Source organism: Pristiophorus japonicus, chromosome X, assembly GCF_044704955.1.
Source record: "Pristiophorus japonicus isolate sPriJap1 chromosome X, sPriJap1.hap1, whole genome shotgun sequence".
Classification (NCBI taxonomy): Eukaryota; Metazoa; Chordata; class Chondrichthyes; family Pristiophoridae; genus Pristiophorus; species Pristiophorus japonicus.
The window spans coordinates 10,792,407-10,813,921 of NC_092010.1; the positions used below are offsets into that span (position 1 = coordinate 10,792,407).

The 21,515-nt window shown below is 46.4% G+C and overlaps 1 protein-coding gene across 4 annotated transcripts in view; it reads right to left on the minus strand.

The window, feature by feature from the left end:
• Positions 1-21,515, minus strand: part of LOC139241030 (SPRY domain-containing protein 3-like) — a 313,798-nt gene that overhangs the window by 278,039 nt on the left and 14,244 nt on the right. For all 4 annotated transcript variants that reach the window (XM_070869751.1, XM_070869752.1, XM_070869748.1 and 1 more), the window contains exons 5-6: positions 18,588-18,723; positions 1,426-1,614 (exon numbers count right to left, since the gene is read on the minus strand). In XM_070869751.1, the coding sequence (XP_070725852.1) occupies positions 1,426-1,614; positions 18,588-18,723 (325 nt within the window). The remainder of the gene's footprint in view (positions 1-1,425; positions 1,615-18,587; positions 18,724-21,515) is intronic.

Here is a 21,515-nt window from a genome sequence, read left to right on the forward strand (position 1 = left end):
CCCCTCCTACGCGGCAGCACTACGTGGCCCAGTGCGTAGCGCTGCGCCCCGCTCGCGCCCCAGAAAGAAAATGCAGCGCGTTAATTTGCGCTCCACTTTCTTTAGGGGGCAGTAACCCCAATTTCTCACGAGAGGAGAGACTTCTGCGCCCGGTGCACAGTCTCGCACATTGGGAGTGTTACCACCTTCGAACAGGGCACAACGGAATTACCCCCCGCCCCCCAAGTCTTTGAAGTTATGGAGAAAATAAAGGTGGTCATCTTGGTTTGATTTAATAGCTTCCAGTATGTTCACATAAGCACCTCTACTCAAAAGAGAAGCAAAGCAATGTAACAGGCTACGCTAGTTCAGTGGTTCTGGTATTAGGCCAGCAACTCCGAGGTAATTAGTTCAAATCCCATCATGGCAAGTTGTGACAATTAATTCAAATAATTTAATAACCAGAAAGTGACCAGGAAAGCTGTAAAATCCCAACTGATTCATTAATGTCTTTCTGGGAGGGAAACTTATCACCCCAACCCAGTCTGGCCTACATGTGACTGCAGTCCTACACTGCATAGTTGACCCTTAATGTTCAGCATGGGCGACAAGTCGCCCACATTCTCGAGAACAAATCTGAAAAGTTCAAACACACACCAGGGCAATGTTCCCTTTAAGCTGCGCTGTGAGGTCCACGCAGCGGCTCACTGGCTTTAAATGGAGAACTGCTGTTGCGCGGAATTGTGAATGGGCCGCGTAGCCCATTAAAGGGGCCGTGCGGCCCAACAAAATATTAGAGGGAACATTGCACAGGGGTACATGAAAAGCTGAAGTTTAATTTCATAGCTTCCAGTATATTCACAAAAAACCTCAACTCAAAAGAGAAGTAAGTGCACCACCCATTTATATCTTGAGTGTGTGGGGAAAGAAAACGAAGGGAATCTGAGCAGACCATGCAGCAAGGGATTGGCCCGTCATAGATCAGCTAATCGATGGTGGGACAGAGTGTGCATTCAAGCCAAGCCCCCAGGCTCACATCCATTAGTACAGGTATCAGCAACTGGAGATATATGCAAATTAATGGGACAAGGGTTTAAACTCAATACATGTCCTCAACAACCATGCTGCACCACCACAGGATGTGGCTCATGAAAAAAGCTCGGACACCTCTGAAGTAATGCATTTCCACACAGCTGGTTTCACAAACACGAACATTTTCAAAATTGAAGATTAGGAGGCTCCTGGCACTTTCAAATAAATGCAATTTGATCTTACAAAAATAAGTATCAAGGCAGCTTATGATGAGTTCCACAATCTACTATTCGAGCCATTATGAAATACACACCACTTATTTTCCCCAATGACAAATTTTCCTAACATTATACTGGAATATTTCCTGATGCAATGATAAACCTTGTGAAATATATTCTCGGAAAAGTTCCTTACTGTTCCACAAACTTTAACATCGTGCAGACGGCCCCACTCGTCTTCATGGCTGTCGACCATCATGACACTGTCATCCTCATCCAGCTCCCATTCTGCCTGAAGGTCAATGCGAACTTCTTCTCCAAGAGAGTGCATGCCAACTGCTGGGAACAATCCATCCGGAGACATGGCCATAACTACAGACCCCACCTACACAAATACAAAAAGGAAAGGTTTCAGTCTTTCACGTAGACATGTTCTGCAAACACAACTATGCTAAATCAAACAACAGAAAAAGGTACATTACACAATATTTAACTGACGATCCATGTGACAAGAACATGCGAACAGGAGTAGGCCATTTAAGCCCCTTGAGCCATTCAATCAAATCACGGCTGATCTGTACCTCAACTTCATTTACCCGCCTTTGATACATATCCCTATTGTGGATATTATTGAAAGGAAACCACCAAGGTCGATTGAGAGTTGCCGACAATTTTTTAACAAACTTTCAGGACTTTGCATGCAAAATATTTCAGCTTCAATCCTTCCAATACCATCACTATCAATAAAGGAAGGGCAATTGAAACAAGTTTGCCGACACATTCCATTAACTCAGCAACTGTATTTTCAAACAGCCACTATCCTGCTGTATTGGCAGATTTCATATTTACGTATAGTGACTTCTGCAAGGTATTTTTTGTACCTTCAGCAAGAATCTGCGAGAAATAGATTGTTCCTCACAACTGGAGCCATTTCTCTGCCTCTTCTGCATTTTATTCTATGGGAGCCGTTTAAAAAGATAGATGGTACCAGAACAACTGGGACAAACTATATAGGTAGAGATTGGAACACATTTACAATTTTTTTTGACAGCAGGTTAGGTACAGAGCATAGCTCCTCCTATTTCATCCCATCAAACACTCCCAGGGCAGGTACAGCACGGGTTAGATACAGAGTAAAGCTCCCTCTACACTGTCCCATCAAACACTCCCAGGGCTGGTACAGCATGGGTTAGATACAGAGTAAAGCTCCCTCTACACTGTCCCATCAAACACTCCCAGGGCAGGTACAGCACGGGGTTAGATACAGAGTAAAGCTCCCTCGACGTTGTCCCATCAAACACTCCCAGGGCAGGTACAGCACGGGATTAGATACAGAGTAAAGCAAGGCCCCATGGAAGGAAGAAACACTCCCCATTTTTGAGAAAGCCCTGGAGATAAAACGAAGAGAATGGGTTGGGGCAGAAAGCAGTGGTCCAGACTACGTACAAAATGTTGGCAAAACAGGTCATCGTCACACATGCGCAAAAAGCTTTACACCTCAAAGAAGTTGCCAAGGTGTCGGCTGGATGCACTCGGGTCAGGTGCAATGGCATGGGATCTCTTCACCAGGACCACGCAGAAGCCAAGCGCAAACAGCGGAAGGAGCGTACGACAACCCAAGCACCCCACCCACCCGTCCCTCCAAGCACCGCCTGTCCCACCTGTGACAGAGACTGTAAGACCCGCATTGGACTCAGTCACCTGAGAACTCGTATTAGTGTGGAAGCAAGTCATCCAAGACTCCGAGGGACTGCCGAAGGTGGTATGGGACAGCAACATACAGTTCACCTCAACAAGCTGTATGCTCACATGGGACATCAGCTCACCATTTGCTCTCTCTAACATGACCACAAGACAACCCATAGTTATGCCAAAAACACCTTTCATATTCCAAGGAAATCTTTCACTGATGGTAGGTACGACATACGAACAATGACGGACAGGTTCTTATATCTGTAGTGTACTTATGAATGACTCCAAAGGTAATGTGTTGTACTCAAACTGTAGTGACCTTGGTCCTTTACTCGTAACTCCAGAGTGAGGCAGCCGCATGGTGGTTCCCCTTTTATACAGCCCCTGCCACCAGGGCAGGAAACCCGATCTCCACCAGTTGCATCCTCTAGTGGTGCCAGCATAGTATATACACAGTGTAAACCTTACTGATAGTACATCAGGTAAACAAGTCTCCATCTTATGCAACTATACAGCAAGTACAGAGAGTATATCAACAGTCTACATCTCTCCCCCAAATCCTTTGTGCCAATTACCTTTGCACTATGTGCTCTGGCTTAGCTCTCCCCAGATTTAAGTGCCAATAGCCCTTGTACCTTGGCTGTGCTTTGGCTTGGCTCTCTCCCAGTTCACCCCCAAGTCCTTTTGCCACAACGTTGGCAAGTGGTTACCAGTTTGGATGGTTCGATGATGCAGTGGAGGTTCCAGTGGGTTTTGGGTGTGATCCATGTGTGTGTCCATGTCTAAATACATCCATTTCCCTTCCTCCGCCCCCCCCCCCCCCCCAACGAGGTCACGCAGCTGGCTCGTTACATTAACATACAGGATCAGACACAGTGCAAGTACAAAGAAAGGAAGAAGAAAATATTTTTAAAGTTTGTATCGTGACACCTTGGTTCAGTGACTTACATCGTTACGTTTTACAGTCATGCGCCCAGATTGGGTAGATTGCATTCATGGTTCAGGCATGGTCAGTACTGAGGTAGCAGTACAGGTATATGAGGATGCTACTTCCAGAGCAAACCGGACGGGGTCCTTGTCGTCTGATGGCGGAGCTGCGTCCCCTGCTCGCAGGATGGGCTTCGTTTGCTCACCTAGCTTGGACTCAGGGCCTTTGCTGTTGTCTAGTGGTGGACAGAGCCACAGATGTGTGTGGCCTCCCTGTCCTCCTTTGAGGGCTACAGAATCTTGTGCCTGCTCTCTAACGGTGTTGGGAACCTGGCTGTTCCAGGTCCCGTTTGGGGAGCTCGCTGGTTCTGACCTTTCGCTCCCGGACATGGCTGAGGTAGCGACTGGGTCTGGGGCTGCACCGTCTCCACCCGGGTGGTGGGCAACGGCGGCCGACTGCGTGTATTGGCGCTGTTATCAGGTCCATGGCGAATAGTGCCATCGGGCATCGGGTGTCTGCAGTGCGGGATAGATCTGGGGCAGGGTATCAGGATCAGCGCCTTTACCCACCTGAATTCGCTCACTTGCTACTTTTGGGGACACTCTATTCCCGACATCTCGCAACATTTTGCTCTTTCCATTATTAATCGGTTCGTTACATTGATTGCCATGCATACAATGTCTCTAAGTTCAGTTGGTTGCAGGTCTCCTTTAAGAGAACCCTGCCATGCCACGCTGTACCTCGCTGCAGCAGGGACGCCATCTTGCCTCTGTCTGAGGTCGACTGCCTTGATCCTTCTCTCCCGTGATTCTGCCTCAAAAGCTGAAAGAGTGCCTGTGAATTCGATCTTCCTCCCTAGGAGTCCTGCCACTAGAGCCGGGAAGGTACTTTTAGGTCGTTCCGGTCAGATCATTGCCACGCAGTCATGATGGACGGTCTGTGCCTCAGGTGCTGCGCTGGCCTGTTCTCTAGTGCCAGGCCCAAGGGAAGGTGAGGTTTTGCTCTGCCTCTGAGCACGGGGGTCATCGATTGATGGAGTGAACAGGTCTTCCCATTTCCACTGGATCTTCCCTATCCACCTTCTTCCGAGTAGCAGAGAAACATAGAAAATAGGTGCAGGAGTAGGCCATTCGGCCCTTCGAGCCTGCACCACCATTCAATAAGATCATGGCTGATCATTCACCTCAGTACCCCTTTCCTGCTTTCTCTCCATACCCCTTGATCCCTTTAGCTGTAAGGGCCACATCTAACTCCCTCTTGAATATATCCAATGAACTGGCATCAACAACTCTCTGCGGTAGGGAATTCCACAGGTTAACAACTCTCTGAGTGAAGAAGTTTCTCCTCATCTCAGTCCTAAATGGCCTACCCCTTATTCGAAAGACTGTGTCCTCTGCTTCTGGACTTCCCCAACATCGGGAACATTCTTCCCGCATCTAACCTGTCCAGTCCCGTCAAAATTTTATATGTTTCTATGAGATCCCCTCTCATCCTTCTAAACTCGTGAATACAGGCCCAGTCGATCCAGTCTCTCCTCAAATGTCAGTCCTGCCATCCCTGGAATCAGTCTGGTGAACCTTCGCTACACTCCCTCAATAGCAAGAACATCCTTCCTCAGATTAGACGACCAAAACTGAACGCAATATTCAAAGTGTGGCCTCACCAAGGCCCTGTACAACTGCAGTAAGACCTCCCTACTCCTATACTCAAATGCCCTAGCTATGAAGGCCAACATACCATTTGCCTTCTTCACTGCCTGCTGTACCTGTATGCCAACTTTTAATGACTGATGAGCCATGACACCCAGGTCCCGTTGCACCTCCCCGTTTCCGAATCTACCTCCAGTCAGATAATATTCTGCCTTCGTGTTTTTGCCACCAAAGTAGATAACCTCACATTTATCCACATTATACTGCATCTGCCATGCATTTGCCCACTCACCTAACCTGTCCAAGTCACCCTGCAGCCTCTTAGTACCCTCCTCACAGCTCACACCGCCACCCAGTTTAGTGTTATCTGCAAACTTGGAGATATTACACTCAATTCCTTCATCTAAATCATTGATGTATATTGTAAATAGCTGGGGTCGCAGCACTGAGCCCTGCGGCACTCCACTCGTCACTGCCTGCCATTCTGAAAAGGACCCGACTCTCTGCTTCCTGTCTGCCAACCAGTTCCCTATCCACGTCAGTACATTACCCCCAATACCACGTGCTTTAATTTTGCACACCAATCTCTTGTGTGGGACCTTGTCAAAAGCCTTTTGAAAGTCCAAATACACCACATCCACTGGTTCTCCCTTGTCCACTCTACTAGTTACATCCTCAAAAAATTCCAGAAGATTCGTCAAGCATGATTTCCCTTTCATAAATCTATGCTGACTTGGACCGATCCTGTCACTGCTTTCCAAATGCGCTGCTATTTCATCTTTAATAATTGATTCCAGCATTTTCCCCACTACTGATGTCAGGCTAACCGGTCTATAATTACCCGTTTTCTCTCTCCCTCCTTTTTTTAAAAAGTGGTGTTACATTAGCTACCCTCCAGTCCATAGGAACTGATCCAGAGTCGATAAACTGCTGGAAAATGATCACCAATGCATCCACTATTTCTAGGGCCACTTCCTCAAGTACTCTGGGATGCAGACTATCGGGCCCCGGGGATTTATCGGCCTTCAATCCCATCAATTTCCCAAACACAATTTCCCGCCTAACAAGGATTTCCTTCAGTTCCTCCTTCTCACTAGACCCTCGGTCCCCTAGTATTTACGGAAGGTTATTTGTGTCTTCCTTTGTGAAGACAGAACCGAAGTATTTGTTCAACTGGTCTGCCATTTCTTTGTTCCCCATTATAAATTCACCTGAATCTGACTGCAAGGGACCTACGTTTGTCTTCACTAATCTTTTTCTCTTCACATATCTATAGAAGCTTTTGCAGTCAGTTTTTACGCTCCCAGCAAGCTTCCTCTCATACACTATTTTCCCCCTCCTAATTAAACCCTTTGTCCTCCTCCTCTGCTTAATTCTAAATTTCTCCCAATCCTCAAGTTTGCTGCTTTTTCTGGCCAATTTATATGACTCTTCCTTGGATTTAACACTATCCTTAATTTCCCTTGTTAGCCACGGTTGAGCCACCTTCCCTGTTTTATTTTTACTCCAGACAGGGATGTACAATTGTTGAAGTTTATCCATGTGATCTTTAAATGTTTGCCATTGTCTATCCACCGTCAACCTTTTAAGTATCACTCGCCAGTCTATCCTAGCCAATTCACGTCTCATAGCATCAAAATTACCTTCTCTTAAGTTCAGGACCCAAGTCTCTGAATTAACTGTGACTCTCCACCTTAATAAAGAATTCTACCATATTATGGTCACTCTTCCCCAAGGGGCCTCGCACAACAAGATTGCTAATTAGTCCTTTCTCATTACACATCACCCAGTCGAGGATGGCCAGCCCTCTCGTTAGTTCCTCAACAGATTGGTGCAGAAAACCATCCCCAATACACTCCAGGAAATCCTCCTCCACCGTATTGCTACCAGTTTGGTTAGCCCAATCTATATGCAGATTAAAGTCGCCCATGATAACTGCTGTACCTTTATTGCACGCATCCCTAATTTCTTGTTTGATGCTATCCCCAACCTCACTATTACTGTTTGGTGGTCTGTACACAACTCCCACTAGCGTTTTCTGCCCTTTGGTATTCCGCAGCTCCACCCATACCGATTCCACATCATCCAAGCTAATGTCCTTCCTTACTATTGCATTAATCTCTTCTTTAACCAGCAACGCCACCCCACCTCCTTTTTCTTTGTCTCTCCTTCCTGAATGTTGAACACCCCTGGATGTTGAGTTCCCAGCCTTGGTCATCCTGGAACTATGTCTCCGTGATGCCAATTATATCATATTCATTAATTGCTGCCTGTGCAGCTAATTCGTCCACCTTATTACAAATACTCCTCGCATTGAGGCACAGAGTCTTCAGGCTTGTTTTTTTCCACACACTTTGCCCCTTTAGAATTTTGCTGTAATGTGGCCCTTTTTGATTTTTGCCTTGGGTTTCTCTGCCCTCCACTTTTATTTTTCTTCTTTCTATCTTTTGCTTCTGCCCCCATTCTACTTCCCTCTGTCTCCCTGCATAGGTTCCCATCCCCCTGCCATATTAGTTTAACTCCTCCCCAACAGCACTAGCATACACTCCCCCAAGGACAGTAGTTCCAATCCTGCCCAGGTGCAGACCGTCCAGTTTGTACTGGTCTCACCTCCCCCAGAACCGGTTCCAATGTCCCAGGAATTTGAATCCCTCCCTTCTGCACTCCTCAAGCCACATATTCATCTGAGCTATCCTGCAATTCCTACTCTGACTAGCACGTGGCATTGGTAGCAATCCTGAGATTACTACCTTTGAGGTCCTACTTTTTAATTTAACTCCTAGCTCCCTAAATTCAGCTTGTAGGACCTCATCCTGTTTTTTTACCTATATCGTTGGTACCTATATGCACCACGACAACTGGCTGTTCTCCCTCCCCCTCCAAAATGTCCTGCAGCCGCTCTGAGGCGTTGGACCATCACCTGCAACAATCCAGAGGTAACTTGTGCACCACGCCATTATGGATTACACTTACATCCGCACTACCAAGGACTGGGATCAACTCCTTGGTGTAGGTGCACAACTTTTCCTGTACTGGAACCAGCCCAGGTCGTTTTTCATTCCATAGCCTCTCAAAGGCATCCTGGCTCATCACTGACTGGCTCGATCCCGTGTCTACTTCCATGAAGATTGGAACGCCGTTTATCTCTACTTCCATCTTCACTGGAGGACCATCAGTGGTGCAGGTATACACTCCATACACCACTTCTTATGGCTGAGCTGCCTCTCTGGCCAAATCATCACACTCCCCGCTGGATTCAAAGTCATCTACCGACTCCTCTGCTAGACGGTGAGTCGTATTTCTTTTACACATGCACTGGAGGTGGCCCTTCGTGTTACAGGCTTTGCATACGTACGCAGCAAACTGACACTGGTGAGCCCTTTGGTTTCCTCCGCAACGCCAGCATGGTGCTACTCGATTAGCATCTCTCAGCGGACTCTGAGTTCTGGAACCCCGAGGTCTGTGCTCTCTGCCCTGGGCAGAGCCACGTTCTACAGTCTTGCCTGTGAAAGGCACCATTCTGTGTACAGTACTTGCCAGGTTTGAGTCCACAGGATGAATAATTTGCTTGATGCTGCAGGTAGAGGTCATGAACGCCTGACTGATGGCCTTCTGAAGGTTTACTGTGGTGTCGGCAGATAATAGCTTGTGAAGGAGGCCCTCGTGGCCAGTTCCTATAAAGAAGATGTCTCGCAATGCCTCATTGAGATGCGTGCCAAAATCACACGGTGCCGCAAGTCTCCTGAGGTCGGCAGCATATTTCGCAATCTCCTGGCCCTCAGGTCTGCGGTGGGTGTAAAATCTGTGCCTGGCCGTGAGGATGCTCTCTTTTGGTTTTAGTTGGTTACGAATTAGTTCAGTCAGCTTATCATATGTCTTATCCTTGGCCTTCGTGGGTGCCAGCAAATCCCTGACGAGGCGGTAGACCTCGGGTCCACAACTGGTCAGCAGTATAGCATTGCGCTTCTCCGCCAATGTGTCCATCTCCCCTGCCTGGTCGTTTGCCACGAAATATTGCTCGAGCCTTTCCGTGAAGGCATCCCAATCATCACCCTCTGCAAAGTCTTTTAGTGTGCCAAAGGTAGCCATAATCGCGTGAAAGTCCGTATTCTCGTCGCCAGTTGTTATGTCTGTAGTGTACTTATGAATGACTCCACGAGGCAATGTGTTGTACTCAAACTGTAGTGACCTTGGTCCTTTACTCGTAACTCGAGTGAGGCAGCCGCATGGCTGCTCCCCTTTTATACAGCACCTGCCACCAGGGCAGGAAACCCAGGCCTCTACCAGTTGCACCCTCTAGTGTTGCCAGCATGTCATAGTCAGTCCCTTGGAATCGAGGCAGACTTGCTTCCACTCCCAAAGTGAGTGCTTTGATGGCTGAACAGTCCGATACAAGAGCCACAGACCCTGTTACAGTGGGACAGACATTCGTCGAGGGAAGGGGTGGGTGGGACTGGTTTGCTGTGCGCTCCTTCCACTGCCTGCGCTTGACCTCTTCACACGCTTTGTGTTGAGACTCGAAGAGCTCAACGCCCTCCCGGATGCACTTTCTCCACCTCGGACGGTCTTCGGCCAGGGTCTCCCAGGTGTCAGTGGTGATGTCACACTTTACCAGGGAGGCTTTGAGGGTGCCCTTATAACATTTCCGCTGCCCACCTTTGGCTCGTTTACCATGAAGGAGCTCCGCATAAAGCATTTGCTTAGGGAGTCTCGTATCTGGCATGCGTACTGTGTGGCCTGCCCAGCGAAGCTGATCAAGTGTGGTCAGTGCTTCAATACTGGGGATGTTAACCTGGACGAGGACACTGATGTTGGTGCACCTGCCCTCCCAGGGGATTTGCAGGATCTTGCGGAGACATCGTTGGTAATATATCTCCAGCGACTTGAGGTGCCTTTTACACATCGTCCATGCCTCAGATCCATAAGGGAGGGTGGGTATTACTACAGCCCTGTAGACCATGAGTTGGATGGCAGATTTGAAGGCCCGATCTTCAAACACTCTTTTCCTCAGATGGCCGAAGGCTGCACTGGTGCATTGGAGGCGATGTTGAATCTCCGCATCAACGTCTGCCTTTGTTGATAAGAGGCTCCCGAGATATGGGAAGTGGTCCACGTTGTCCAGGGCTGCGCCATGGATCTTGATGACTGGGGGGCAGTGCTGTGCGGCGGGGACAGGCTGGTGGAGGACCTTTGTCTTACGGATGTTAAGCGTAAGGCCCATGCTTTCATATGCCTCAGTGAATACATTGACTATATAGTCAATGCCAATAAGTGCATGCACAGTGTAAACCTTATTGATAGTACATCAGGTAAACAAGTCTCCATCTTATACTCTCTGTGTAGTCACTGTATAGTTGCATATCTATAGTATACATATATAACACAGGTAAAGACCATTTGGTCCATCGAGCCTGTCCCACACAATTGCGATGCCTCGTGTATCATAACATATACACTCCACCACACCCCAAACCCTGTGATCTCCTGGGAGGGGCAAAAAAAACAGAAAAAACCCAGGCCAATTTGGGGGGGGGGGGGGGAAAAATCTGGGAAATTCCTCTCCGACTCATCTAGACGATCGAAAGTAGTCCAGATCATCACTCTGGCCATTAAATTCTCTGCAGTACCTACCTTCTGTAAGTGTTAATCTCTGCCGCAGCCAGAAACAAATCCAGCTTTCACTTGAAGGGATTCAGTGAATCTGCATCCACCACGAGAGGGCAGCTTGTTCCAGGTCTACTATTCTCTGGGGAAAGAACCACCGCCTAACATCTAACCTAGATCTAGCCCTATACAACTTAAATGTGCGCTCCCTGGTCCTGCCTAACCGATTCAATTAAAATAAACAGTCAGAAGGAACACTTTCATTCCCTTCATTATCTTATAAACCTCAAACATATCCTCCCCCTGAGTCTATGTTGCTCTAAGGTAGAGTCCCAACTCTTTTAACCTATATTGATAACTGAGATGCTTTAGACTTGGAATTTGTCTAGTGGCCCTTTCCAGAGCGTCAATATCACCCACCATGTGAGACCACCAAAACAGGACACTGTATTCCAGTGTGCCCTGACTAAGGTGTTGTACAAGGACAAAACAGTATGCCTTGTCTTATACTCAGTTGTCCCATGGATACACCCCAACACCCTATTTGCTCTGCACGGCATTGCTATGTACCTTTAAGGATATATGCACTAGAATGCCCAAATCTCTTTCTATCTCCAACATCTTTAATGCCTTTTCCTGGAGGGTGAATGAGTGTTGAGCACTGCACTTATCTAAGTTATACATCATTTTCCAGTCTTGAGCCCAATCTCCCAACACATGAAGATCTGCCTGAAACAGACGAGCATCTTCTACAGTTCTAACACTGGCACAGATCTTGGTATCATCTGCAAATTGTGCCGCTAACCCCAAAATCCAGATTATTAATAAAAATAGTTAAAAAGGTGGATCCGTACACAGACCCCAGCACCCACGTTCTTGCACTATTGCTTTGGAAAACACAGTAGTCAATTGTGTAGCAATGGTGAAGCTCAGGAAATAATCAGTACTTCACCAGTCTCTTCAAGATTGCAGGAAAAAGCTCACAATCGAAGACAGTGACTGATAACTGGCAGTAACCTACCCAGCCACAAATGTCTAACTTTGGAAAGAGCAGGCTGCCACTCCATACGGCCCATCACCTGCATCTCCAGGCAAGGAGCTATCATTGTTGCTTTTTCTTCCCTCAATAATTTGTCCACCACTTAACAGGAACCATAAAAGATCACAACATAGCACAACATAGCTGAGCTGTATCACAAGGAATGAGTTTCAGATTACAATAAGTTCTTCTTCCCATAGGTATAGCAGAGGAGCAACAACTTGCAACATAACTGATGGTATGGGGACCTTGGGCTTGAATGTTCATGACTTGATGCTCTTTGGACCCTCTATTCACCCTCCTCTTGCATTCGCTGCATGGTGAGTTCTTGCATGATAACAATTATGCGGCACACTTCTATCATTTTGGGGACCATTTCAGGGCTGTACAACATGATTTATCCAGACCCATGCAGGCAGCAGAATCTTGTTCATCAGTCATATTTATGCTCGAGTTGTACCCTGGTGGAAACCTCTAACCTGCTTAATTATATGTTTTTTTCTGCTGGAGTTCTTAGATTCTACACTGGTGTCATCAACCACAGCTCGAGGGAATATCCCTTTCACCCAGGATCCATTTATCGAAGGTGGAATTGACTTGAAATAACGGTGGTACTGTACACGGGTGTAGAATAAATGTATCAAGGCAGTTTCCAACATACCTGGCATCTACCCAAATGCTGCCATTCTTACGCTGACAGGCAACCTGCAAATTGATGGAATGGAAGCGCCTTCTGGTCATAAAATCCATTTGGCCACGTGGGTTTGATCAGTGGGGACCTGCACTCAAACGAAGCCAACCATTCTGAGAAAGAATTCTCTCTTGCTTTTTTTTTCCCCTTTGAAAATATGATCAAGACCTTCACCTTAGCAAAGAATCAGTGACCTGCTCTATGCAGCAGTACACTGCATACTGGCTCAACTGACAGATTCACCCAGGATAGCTTGAAAGGACCAAGTGGCATAGAAATTTAAGACAGTCATGGATTCTACCACAAGAATGCAGTCGTGGATAAGCCTTGCCTACAGGAGGCAGCACAGTTCTGAGATCGCCTTCCTGGCGGAGTGGCGTAGATACAGCTCTTCAGGCATGCCCCAGTAACAGCGGCACTGTCTGTACAACCGCCTCCTTCAGTAGGAGTGGGCTCGCTGAGCCCTCTGTGCAGGCACCATCTTCCTCGTCTGCAGACTTTCCAAACCACACCATCCAATTTTTCCCTCGGTCACCCTCAGCGGGATTCCTCTGACATTTTCTAACAGGTTTTCTTCAACTCATTGGTTGCTATTTCACCCAACGCTTCCGATTTGCAGGGTTTCCATGCTGTTAATTCGAACTGTCCGTGTTTTTTCTCCTTGTTCTGCATTTTTACTCTGGCAAGATATGACCTTCAGGAAATCATTTAACTTTTTCTATTGAGTGAAAATGGATGAAAGTTCCTGAAACTATCCAACCTTTTAAAAGAGATTTCTAGCCAAAGTTGTTCTTACACTTCACACTGTTTGCAAGACAAAACAAGCATTGCATCTCCAATATTGTGTTCCTATGACAACAGCGTTTGGAAACAAGGAATATTTGCATCAATCATGGGTACAAGATCACGCTCGTCACAGACTAGTTTTACTTTGCAGGGCTGATATTTGGACTAGGGTGACCAACTGATCAATTTAAATCAGAGACCGATAGATTTTTGCGAGCCAAGGGTATTAAGGGATCTGGAGCCGAGGTGGGTGCATTGGGTTAGGATACAGATCAGCCATGAACTCAATGAAGGGATATACAGGCTCGAGGGGATGAATGGTCTACTCCTGTGCTTATGTTAGAAATGCAAAATATTGGATTCGGAAACTGGTGTTATGCTCCATAGAAACATAGAAAATAGGCGCAGGAGTAGGCCATTCTGCCCTTCGAGCCTGCACCGCCATTCAATGAGTTCATGGCTGAACATGCAACTTCAGTACCCCATTCCTGCTTTCTCGTCATACCCCTTGATCCCCCTAGTAGTAAGGACATATTTAGTGAATTGGCCTCAACAACTTTCTGTGGTAGAGAATTCCACAGGTTCACCACTCTCTGGGTGAAGAAGTTTCTCCTCATTTCGGTCCTAAATGGCTTACCCCTTATCCTTAGACTGTGACCCCTGGTTCTGGACTTCCCCAACATTGGGAACATTCTTCCTGCATCTAACCTGTCTAAACCCATCAGAATCTATGAGATCCCCTCTCATTCTTCTGAACTCCAGTGAATACAAGCCCAGTTGATCCAGTCTTTCTTGATATGTCAGTCCCGCCATCCCGGGAATCAGTCCGGTGAACCTTCGCTGCACTCCCTCAATAGTAAGAATGTCCTTCCTCAGGTTAGGAGACCAAAACTGTACACAATACTCCAGGTGTGGCCTCACCAAGGCCCTGTACAACTGTAGTAACACCTCCCTGCCCCTGTACTCAAGTCCCCTCGCTATGAAGGCCAACATGCCATTTGCTTTCTTAACCGCCTGCTGTACCTGCATGCCAACCTTCAATGACTGATGTACCATGACACCCAGGTCTCGTTGCACCTCCCCTTTTCCTAATCTGTCACCATTCAGATAATAGTCTGTCTCTCTGTTTTTAACCACCAAAGTGGATAACCTCACATTTAGCCACATTATACTTCATCTGCCATGCATTTGCCCACTCACCTAACCTATCCAAGTCACTCTGCAGCCTCATAGCATCCTCCTCGCAGCTCACACTGCCACCCAACTTAGTGTCATCCGCAAATTTGGAGATACTACATTTAATCCCCTCATCCAAATCATTAATGTACAATGTAAACAGCTGGGGCCCCAGCACAGAACCTTGCGGTACCCCACTAGTCACTGCCTGCCATTCTGAAAAGTACCCATTTACTCCTACTCTTTGCTTCCTGTCTGACAACCAGTTCTCAATCCATGTCAGCACACTACCCCCAATCCCATGTGCTTTAACTTTGCACATTAATCTCTTGTGTGGGACCTTGTCGAAAGCCTTCTGAAAGTCCAAATATACCACATCAACTGGTTCCCCCTTGTCCACTCTACTGGAAACATCCTCAAAAAATTCCAGAAGATTTGTCAAGCATGATTTCCCTTTAACAAATCCATGCTGACTTGGACCTATCATGTCACCTCTTTCCAAATGCGCTGCTATGGCATCCTTAATAATTGATTCCATCATTTTACCCACTACCGATGTCATTCCGTGTTTTCTCTCTCCCTCCTTTTTTAAAAAGTGGGATTACATTGGCTACCCTCCACTCAATAGGAACTGATCCAGAGTCAATGGAATGTTGGAAAATGACTGTCAATGCATCCGCTATTTCCAAGGCCACCTCCTTAAGTACTCTGGGATGCAGTCCATCAGGCCCTGGGGATTTATCGGCCTGCAATCCCATCAATTTCCCCAACACAATTTCCCGACTAATGAGGATTTCCCTCAGTTCCTCCTTCTTACTAGACCCTCTGACCCCTTTTATATCCGGAAGGTTATTTGTGTCCTCCTTAGTGAATACCGAACCAAAGTACTTGTTCAATTGGTCTGCCATTTCTTTGTTCCCTGTTATGACTTCCCCTGATTCTGACTGCAGGGGACCTACGTTTGTCTTTACTAACCTTTTTCTCTTTACATATCTGTAGAAGCCTTTGCAGTCCGTCTTAATGTTCCCTGCAAGCTTCCTCTCGTACTCTATTTTCCCTGCCCTAATCAAACCCTTTGCCCTCCTCTGCTGAGTTCTAAATTTCTCCCAGTCCCCAGGTTCGCTGCTATTTCTGGCCAATTTGTATGCCATTTCCTTGGCTTTAATACTATCCCTGATTTCCCTTGATAGCCACGGTTGAGCCACCTTCCCTTTTTCATTTTTACACCAGACAGGGCGTAGTTCATTCATGCGGTCTCTAAATGTCTGCCATTGCCCATCCACCGTCAACCCCTTAAGTATCATTCGCCAATCTATCCTAGCCAATTCACGCCTCATACCTTCAAAGTTAGCCTTCTTTAAGTTCTGGATTATGGTCTCTGAATTAACTATTTCATTCTCCATCCTAATGTAGAATTGCACCATATTATGGTCACTCTTCCCCAAGGGGCCTCGCACAACGAGATTACTAATTAATCCTCTCTCATTACACAACACCCAGTCTGAGATGGCCTCCCCCACCCCCCCCACCGAGTTGGGTCCCCGACATATTGGTCTCGAAAACCATCCCTTATGCACTCCAAGAAATCCTCCTCCACTGTATTGCTTCCAGTTTGGTTAACCCAATCTATGTGCATATTAAAGTCACCCATGATAACTGCTGCATCTTTATTGCATGCACCCTTAATTTCCTGTTTGATGCCCTCCCAAACATCACTACTACTGTTTGGAGGTCTGTACACAACTCACACTAGCCTCCACACGAGCCTCCTCCTACATTCCTCATCTAACCCCATTATAGCCTTCTATTTCTTTCTTCATGTGTTTATCTCGCTTCTCCTTAAATGTATCTGTGCTATTCACCTCAACCACTCCCTGTGGTAGTGGGTTCCACATTCTCAACACTCTGGGTAAAGAAGTTTCTCCTGAATTCCCGATTGGATTTATTACTGACCAACTTATACTGCATGAACTACAGGACAAAACTGCAGCGATCAGGGCAAACACAACTAGCAAGACGTCAGAACAAATTATACTGATTATACATGGTCTCAAACTTCACATTACACCCCGCCATCCCTAATGCATCACAAATACTCATATCAGTTGAACCAATTCTTCCCATTTATACACATACCTTCAGTGTAATTCAATATAAAGAACTCCAAATCTGTGCATGAAAAGAAAGTGAGACTATCTGTGCAACCAGACAAAGTTGGTCTATTGTCGGATCATTTCATTTGTTCTGCTAGTAGTGTGTAAGAACAGAAGTTCTGAAAAAAATATGCTTTTATTCATTCATGGGATGTGGGGGTCGCTGCCAAGGCCGGCATTTATTGCCCATCCCTAACTGCCCTCGAGAAGGTGGTGGTGACCACCTTGAACCGCTGCAGTCCGTGTGGTGAAGGTGCTCCCACAGTGCTGTTAGGGAGGGAGTTCGAGGATTGTGACCCAGCGACGATGAAGGAACGCCGATATATTTCCAAGTCAGGATGGTGTGTGTAACTTGGGAGGGGAACTTGCAGGTGGTGGTGTTCCCATGTGCCTGCTGCCCTTGTCCTTGTCCTTTTATGTGGTAGAGGTCGCGGGTTTGGGAGGTGCTGCCGAAGAAGCCTTGGTGAGTTGCTGCAGTGCATCTTGTAGATGGTACACACTGCAGCCACGGTACGCCGGTGGTGGAGGGAGTGAATGTTGAAGGTGGTGGATGGGGTGCCAATCAAGTGGACTGCTTTGTCCTGGATGGAGTCGAGCTTCTTGAGTGTTGCTGGAGCTGCACTCATCCAGGCAAGTGGAGAGTGTTCCATCACACTCCTGAATTGTGCCTTGTAGATGGTGGAAAGGGTTTGGGGAGTCAGGAGGTGAGACACTTGCCACAGAATACCCAGCCTCTGACTCTCTCTTGTAGCCACAGTATTTATGTAGCTGGTCCAGTTAAGTTTCTGGTCAATGGTGACGCCCAGGGTGTTGCTGGTGGGGAATTTGACGATAGTAATGCCGTTGAATGTCAAGGGGGAGGTGGTTAGACTCTCGCTTGTTGGAAATGGTCATTGCCTGGCACTTGTGTGGCATGAATATTACTTGCCATTTATCAGCCCAAGCCTGAATGTTGTCCAGGTCTTGCTGCATGCGGGCATGGACTGCTCCATTATCTGAGGAGTTGTGAATGGAACTGAACACTGTAAAATCATCAGCAAACATCCCCACTTCTGACCTTATCATGGAGGGAACATCATTGATGAAGCAGCTGAAGATGGTTGGGCCTAGGACACTGCCCTGAGGAACTCCTGCAGCAATGTCCTGGGACTGAGATGATTGACCGCCAACCACCACAACCATCTTCCTTTGTGCTAGGTATGACTCCAGCCAGTGGTGAGTTTTCCCCCCCGATTCCCATTGACTTCAGTGTTACTAGGGCTCCTTGATGCCACAGCACTTGGTCAAATGCTGCCTTGATGTCAAGGGCAGTCACTCTCACCTCTCAATATCTAAACCACTGATATCAGCGATGTCAAAACCCAACCTCACAAACCATCATTATGCATTATTTTAAACTTGTTTGATCGTCAAATACTGAACCACACAAGCTGATAGGCCAACAAATTCTCAGATTTGGATTTTTGAATACAGGTAATGGACATGTGGAACAGTGGAACAATGGCATGGTATATCTGGACTGAGAATATGGCATGATATATCTGGACTGAGAATACGGCATGGTATATCTGGACTGAGAATATGGTTTAACTCCAAAAAATGACAGTGATACTCAAGTACATGAAGTTTACTTTACCCACCTCTCTTCCGTTTCTTGTGAAAAAAACAGTTGCCATTCCTCTGTCGAAGGTTTCTGGGTGGACGCCACAACCGATTCGATCACCTGCAAAACACTTCGGCCCAAACTGCTGGCCCATTCCATTTCCATTAAACAACCTACAAAATGAAAAAAAAAATCAGTTTAAGAAAAAAGGAGCTCTGGAGCATTTCTCATCAGAAGCCACAAATTACTGCCCTTCAACTGGACTCGTTCGAGGTCAAGCTTAAAATCACACTCAGAAAACCAAGATTTTAGAATGAACTCCGGACCAGTAGAAAAACATGAAGGGACAGAAAGCAGATTCACACAAGTACAGCAATACTCTCCAATAAAGATACGGGGGGGGGGGGGGTGAAGCTGTATTCTTCCACCTTCTTCTTTGTTATTTTCTGCCTGCTTTTTAGATCCCTGTGCACCATACCATTTCCTCGCTGCAGGAAAATCAACCACCCTCCTCCCAGGCCTCATCAATGTCACGGTTTGATCAGCTGCTACAAGCCACAGAAGCTCAACAACTTACGTCATTTACTGTGAGGAGGCACCTCCCATGATGGCCTACCCAAGGTTGACAGAATTGGACTCCCACCTTTTTTCTAATCCAAAACCAGACAAGAATGGGACCTTGACCAAATCTGCTCCGTGGTTTCAGAGAATGCGATGACTGAAGACCAGACTTTCGCCATTTTCCAGACAGAAAACAAGTCTCACCCCTAAAGCTCAATGGATTCTGACCATTTCAGGACAGAGCATGTTGCTACACCATTAAAAACCAGCACCCCACCCCACACTACCCCATCTTATCCCACCTAAAAGTTATGGGTTAGATGGACAACAAAACTCCCTCTACACTGTCCCATCAAACACTCCCAGGGCAGGTAAAGCACGGGTTAGATACAGAGTAAAGCTCCCTCTACACTGTCCCATCAAACACTCCCAGGGCAGGTACAGCACGGGTTAGATACAGAGTAAAGCTCCCTCTACACTGTCCCATCAAACACTCCCAGGGCAGGTACAGCACGGGTTAGATACAGAGTAAAGCTCCCTCTACACTGTCCCATCAAACACTCCCAGGGCAGGTACAGCACGGGGTTAGGTAGAGAGTAAAGCTCCCTCTACACTGTCCCATCAAACACTCCCAGGGCAGGTACAGCACGGGGTTAGGTAGAGAGTAAAGCTCCCTCTACACTGTCACATCAAACACTCCCAGGGCTGGTACAGCATGGGTTAAATACAAAGTAAAGCTCCCTCTACATCGGGGGATTTTCTAGTGCTGTTGGGGAGGGTTTAAACGAGCTTGGCAGGGGGATGGGAACCTGAAAATAGATTCAGTCGGGAGGGGAGTAAAGCTGGAATTAGAAAGCAAAAATAAAGAAAGTGAGTTTGAAGGAGAGGGGAAACAAGCAGGAAAAAATGGTAAATAAACAAATATAAAGGCACTTTGTCTGAATGCACACAGCATTTGTAATAAAACAGATGAGTTGACGGCACAAATAGATACAAATGGGTATGATCTGATAGCCATTACAGAGACGTGGTTGCAAGGTGACCAGGACTGGGAATTAAACATTCAGGGGTATTTAACAATCCGGAAGGACAGACAGAAAGGAAAAGGAGGTGGGGTAGCTCTATTGATAAAGGATGGAATTACTGCAATAGTGAGAAACGATACTGGCTCAAATGATCAAGATGTTGAAACAGTTTGGGTAGAGATAAGGAATAATAAGGGGAAAAAGTCACTGGTGGGAATAGTCTATCATAGGCAGTTCCTCGGAATCGAGGAAGACTTGCTTCCACTCAAAAGTGAGTTCTTTGGTGGCTGAACAATCCAATAAGAGAGCCACAGACTTTGTCACAGGTGGGACAGATGGAGTCATAGTCTATAGACCCCCAGTGACAACTCTGTTGGTCGGAGTATAAACCAGGAAATAGTGGGGGCCTGTAAAAAGGGAACAGCAATAACCATGGGTGATTTTAACCTCCATATTGATTGGACAAATCAAATTGGTCAGGGTAGCCTTGAGGAAGAGTTCAGAGAATGCATAAGGGACAGGTTCCTTGAGCAGTATGTAACGGAACCAACCAGGGGGCAGGCTATCTTGGATCTGGTCCTGTGTAATGAGACAAGATTAATAAACAGTCTCCTAGTAAAGGATCCCTTGGAATGAGTGATCATAGCATGGTTAAATTTTAAATTCAGATGGAGGGCGAGAATGTTGGATCTCAAACCAGCGACTAATCTTAAATAAAGAAGACTATGAAGGTATGAGGGCAGAGTTGGGTAAAGTGGACTGGGAAAATAGATTGAAGTGTAGGACGGTTGATGAACAGTGGTGTACATTTAAGGAGATATTTCACAACTCTCAAGAAAAATATATTCCAGTGAGGAGAAAAGGGTTAAAAGAAAACAGAGCCATCCGCGGCTAACTAAAGAAATAAACGACAGTATCCAATTAAAGATAAGGGCATACAAAGTGACTAAAACTAGTGGGAGGACAGAAGATTGGGAAGCTTTTAAAAGCCAGCAAAGAATGACTAAAAAATTAAGAAAGGGAAGATAGACTATGAAAGTAAACTAGCACAAAATATAAAAACAGATAGCAAGAGTTTCTATAGGTATATAAAAAGGAAGAGTGGCTAAAGTAAATGTTGGTCCCTTAGAGGATGAGACCAGGGAATTAGTAATGGGGAACATGGAGATGGCAGAAACTATGAACAAATATTTTGCATCAGTCTTTACAGTAGATGACACAAACAATATCCCAACAGTGGATAGTCAAGGGGCCATAGGGGGAGAGGAACTTAACACAATCACAATCACTAAGGAGGTGGTACTCAGTAAGATAATGGGACTAAAAGCAGATAAATCCCCTGGACCTGATGGCTTGCATCCTAGGGTCTTGAGAAGTAG